Source organism: Arachis duranensis, chromosome 1 (genome assembly GCF_000817695.3).
Source record: "Arachis duranensis cultivar V14167 chromosome 1, aradu.V14167.gnm2.J7QH, whole genome shotgun sequence".
Classification (NCBI taxonomy): domain Eukaryota; kingdom Viridiplantae; phylum Streptophyta; class Magnoliopsida; order Fabales; family Fabaceae; genus Arachis; species Arachis duranensis.
Window position 1 is genome coordinate 95,503,385 of NC_029772.3, and position 4,696 is coordinate 95,508,080.

Consider the following 4,696-nt stretch of genomic DNA (forward strand, 5'->3'; position numbering starts at 1 on the left):
TTATTTTCTACCACGTTATTATTTGCCGAAATACTTTTATTGTTGTTAAAATATTTTTTAACACTTCAAAGTTATGCTAGGACTAATTCTTTAGCACCCCAGAAAAAAAAAAATAAACGAACATATTTATTTAGAATTTTCAAACATGGCGGCTAAGAAATTAATGAGCGTAGATATTTCCTTGCAATATATGATGTGTAGAATGTAGATATAAATCAAATGGTTTAGTCAACTCTTAATATTTATTTTCTTTAACCAAAGTCAAAATGTTGCTGCTGATTCTGAACCTATGAGTTCCACCATGGAAGAATGCAAAAGCTCTAGCAAGAGTTTTGAGGAAACATGGTCTTTACTTCAGAAAGCTATAAACAGAACCATCAGTGTAGCAGAAGGGCTTGATTCTTTCACAAGCAAAGATTACATCTCCTATTATACGTATCCTTCCAAATTTAATTCAATGCTCAATTTGTTTTAGAGTTTAATTTTGATGCACTGATAATGTAAAACATTTTATACAGTCGTGCAATTATATCCGTTCTTTTGGATGGCTATTTACGCGGTCAATGTTGGATGCACGTGTAAAACTACTTTACAGTCAGAGTAAATCAAAATTAATTTTCTTTTTTAACTATGCTACATTTTTTAATTTGATGATATTCTAAGATAATTTATGTGTGGTCCTTAACTTTTGTGCCTAGAATTGTTTATGAATTGTGTACTGAGAAACTTGGAGAAGAGAATGCCAAGCTGCTCTATTTCCAATACAAGAAGGCCATTGAAGATTACATTAGTTCCAAGGTTATGTCTAATTTTTTGTTGTTGGCATCATGATAATTGATATTATTGGAATTAATGGTTTTTTTGTATTTTTTTTTTCACTAGGTTCTTCCATCTTTGAGAGGAAAGAAAGATGACATTCTGTTGAGAGAACTGCTCACAAGATGGTCCAATCACAAAACTTTGACTTACTGGCTCTTAAGATTCTTTCATTATCTTGACAGATACTATCTCCCCAGATTTGGGCACCCTTCTACTGAAGAAACAAGTTTGTTGTCTTTCTATGACTTGGTAATAATATATGATTTTCTCATGTTATATATAAAGTTTAATTTTGATGCATTAATAGTGGAAAGAGTATACCGTTATTTGATCAGATTCATGCATTTAGATGATTTTTTTAAGTAATAATGTGACAATACACGATTAGTTATTTGTATGAAAAATTTTTATGCTGACGGTATATGAAAATTAAATTTGTGATTTTGTTATATAAATTGGTTTTGCTCTTTCCCAATTTTATTACCAATGTTTCATTTATGTGCCTCAGGTATTTGATGATGAGATGAATCAACAAGTAGGGGATGCTATATTATCCATGGTATAATTATGTTTTCTATTTTCAAATGTATATAGAGACACATGGCTACACTAAAACCTTATTGTAACGTTCCAAATGATGGTTATTTTATACAAATGCAGATTCATGAGGAAAGTGCAGGAGAGAAGGTGGATTGGAAATTGATTAACAGCATTGTGGCTATCCACCCAGAGATTGGAGATAGATCAACCAAAAACCATGCACAAGGCTTTGTAGAAAGACTTGTTAAAGACAATGTTGCATTCTATTCTGATGTAGCTTCAAATTGGATAGCAAGCTCTTCCTTTAAGTTTAAGGATCACACACCAAAGGTGACCTTCTTTCCAAGATTTTAGGTATTTGAGATAGAAAACTTGTGTCTTTATTTTGAATATGGATCATCTAAATTTTAGATTTTCACTTAAAAAATCATAAAGGGTCCTGACAATTACCTCAAAAAAAACAATGAGACTCTTAACAAAAAAATCAACCCGACTCCTGAACTTTATTTTTATAGGACTAATTAGCCCTTGTGTCAATTTTTTTTTTGTTTTTTTTTACACAGGGGCTAATCAGTTCTATAAAGTAAAAATCAGAGGTTGGGTTGGGTATTTTTTTATTTGGGAGCCTCGTAGTCCTTTCTAAGTAATTATCAGGAGTCGAGTTGGATATTCATTGGGTTAAGTGTGATCTGTTATCCTTGACTTTTTTTTCTTATATTTTCTCTTGATCTCACCTATGAAATAAACGGTGAGAGATCACATTACCCTCTCAAGTAAAATCCAAAATTTAGAAGATCCAAATCTTTTATATTTATTTTCAAAACTAAACAAATAGATAGTGTCAAAACATAAGATTTAATTATTCTGTTTGGTTTCTATAATTTTACTAAATTTATAATTAGTTTTATTTTTATTTTTTTTCAATTGAGTCCTACGCTGTTTTTAATTTTACAATTAGGTTCTTTTCATGTCAAAAACATTAAAATTAACGAAGTATTTTTCCCAAAACATATATGGTCAAAGATCTAATTAAGTTTTTAATTGTAGATACATTCAATTTTCAAAACAAATATTTAGTTAACTCCAACAGTCTTTGCACTAATAAAGACCTAATTACAAAATTAAAAAGGTGTAAGAATTTAATTAAAAAGAAAAAAGATATAAAGAGCTAATTGTAAATTTGATAAATTATAAGAACTAACAAAAATAATTAAACCCAAACACAACCTAAATAAGTGAATGAAAATATTTGTATAAGCATAACCAAATCAATCACTAAATAATGATGCATCCAATTGGTTACACAGGAAGAGAAATTACATGAGAATCCAATAGTTTCATCAAAGAGAATAAAAATGGTGAGTTCTGATGGAGATGTGTTTGAAGTGGACTATAAAGTTGCAGTTATGTCACAAACAATTGAAGATGTCATCAAGGCTAATCCTGCTGCTGCTAGTGATGAAATTTCAATTTCTTTAGTGAATAGCAGAACACTGAAGAAGGTGATTGAATATTGCAAGAAGCACACTACTGAATCTGAATCTGAATCTGAATCTTCTTCCAAGTGGGATGATGAATTCTTGAAGGTTGACCAACCAGAAAAACTGTTTGACCTGGTTTTGGCTTCAAACTACTTAGACATCAAGAGTCTTCTGGATCTCACAACCAATAAAATAGGGGAGATGATAAAAGGCAAGAGTCCAAGTGAAATCCGCAAGATCTTCAACATTAAGCAAGAACTAACCCCTCAAGAGGAACAAGAGATAAAGAACGAGCACGCCCAAGCATTCCAATATTAATACTATAGTTTAATTTCCATTCGCAGCGCAAAAGTTTATTTTGAATAATTATTTATGTTATCAATATAAAAGATAATTATATAATTAGATTTTCATGTGATTTTAATATATCAAAATTAAATTCAGAATCAAATCATTAAAGAAGTGAAAACTTGGCCAAGTAATAAGTAGAGTAAGATTTAATTTGGGTAAATAATTTAATTAATTTATTTTAAAAAAATAAAACAATAAATATTTGTATCAAAAATAATTTATAAATATGTTATTTTGTGTTTGATTTTTTAATCTTAAAAATATTTAATTAAAAAAATAATAAATTTTTTATTATAACATAAGTTATTTTTTAAATTTTTCTATCAACATACTGGTCGAGCAAATGGTTTTAGTGCTAATCGATGTTCCACAAGAGAACTGTAACAACCTCACTATCAGAATGTCACTCTTCCGGCTGCGCCACTCTGATAGCCTGGATATTACGATGACTCTAAATATATTTAATACTAAGATAGGAGCTTGGCTAAAACTTAAAACCATATAACCTTTTGAAAGTCTTAGTTGAAAACATAAATACATACTTACCAAACCATATACAACATTTAACAAGAATATGTATATATATTTATATAATATTGACTCACAAGCATTACATAATACAAATCCTATCCTTTTTATAAAATGTGTAAAGATAAAGGCAAGGAAAAAACATAATATCTAAAACAATACAATACATCATATAAACAGAAACGAAATAAACTCTTCGTGACTTCTTCGTCCATATCCCAAAAAGGAAACACCTGTAGAGGAATGAGAACATCGTTCTCGCTGGTTCTCACTATAGGGTTACAGAATCGTTATAATAAGATACGTAAAATAAAATTGTTTTCAGAGTACAGTGACCATTGTCGCCTTATATATCGTTTCAAAAACCAAAGGTTTACATTCAAAAATCTGAAATACTTTTTAAAAGAGAAATTCATTTATTCTTCAAAACCCAAAACATTTTGTATCAAATATTAAAAGTTTTCCTAGACAGTATAAATGACTAAACTGTTCCAAGTATAGGTTCATTAAGTCCATAGTAAACCAGTTTGATTTTTCATACTTTACTAAACCGAAAACTCAAACCAATCACGATCTCTGGTCTATCACATAATCAATCACGCCCTCAGACCCAAACAACTCAATCAACATCCAATTCACCACAATCCAACTAATTTCAGTTACAAACACAAGTAGAGAGGTTCAAACACAAACAAAGCAGTTACATCAAGTATAGCAATTAGCAGTTAAACATAATTATTCACATAAGCAAACAAATTACAATATGCACACCCAAACAATGTCACATAGATGCATATGATGAATGTCTATCCTATTGGCTCATGATATCACTTGTCGGTTCAAAATGCCAACCCAACACATCTTCGGGGATGTTGCCTTTCTGCCATGCTAGGGATATAGTGCCCTGCACACTCATGCAACAGAAAATCTGCTACACCAAGGATATAGTGTCCTGCACACTATTGACCCGTAGATAT

The 4,696-nt window shown here is 30.3% G+C and overlaps 1 protein-coding gene across 1 annotated transcript; it reads left to right on the forward strand.

The window, feature by feature from the left end:
* The first annotated feature begins 273 nt into the window (after positions 1–273).
* On the forward strand, positions 274–3,264 carry LOC107464263 (cullin-1). Its single transcript, XM_016083194.3, has 6 exons — positions 274–435; positions 699–798; positions 883–1,068; positions 1,328–1,378; positions 1,480–1,689; positions 2,667–3,264. Exons 1-6 carry the CDS (start codon positions 290–292, stop codon positions 3,156–3,158), a joined length of 1,185 nt encoding a protein of 394 aa, XP_015938680.1. The 5' UTR covers positions 274–289; the 3' UTR covers positions 3,159–3,264.
* Positions 3,265–4,696: the final 1,432 nt, after the last annotated feature.

Excerpts from the sequence above, each read along its gene's own strand:
- LOC107464263 (XM_016083194.3), top strand. The coding sequence starts at position 290 with ATGAGTTCCACCATGGAAGAATGCAAAAGCTCTAGCAAGAGTTTTGAG. Across the intron at positions 436-698 it reads GATTACATCTCCTATTATAC|AATTGTTTATGAATTGTGTA; the intron begins GTATCCTTCCAA and ends TTTTGTGCCTAG. Across the intron at positions 1,379-1,479 it reads GGGATGCTATATTATCCATG|ATTCATGAGGAAAGTGCAGG; the intron begins GTATAATTATGT and ends ATACAAATGCAG.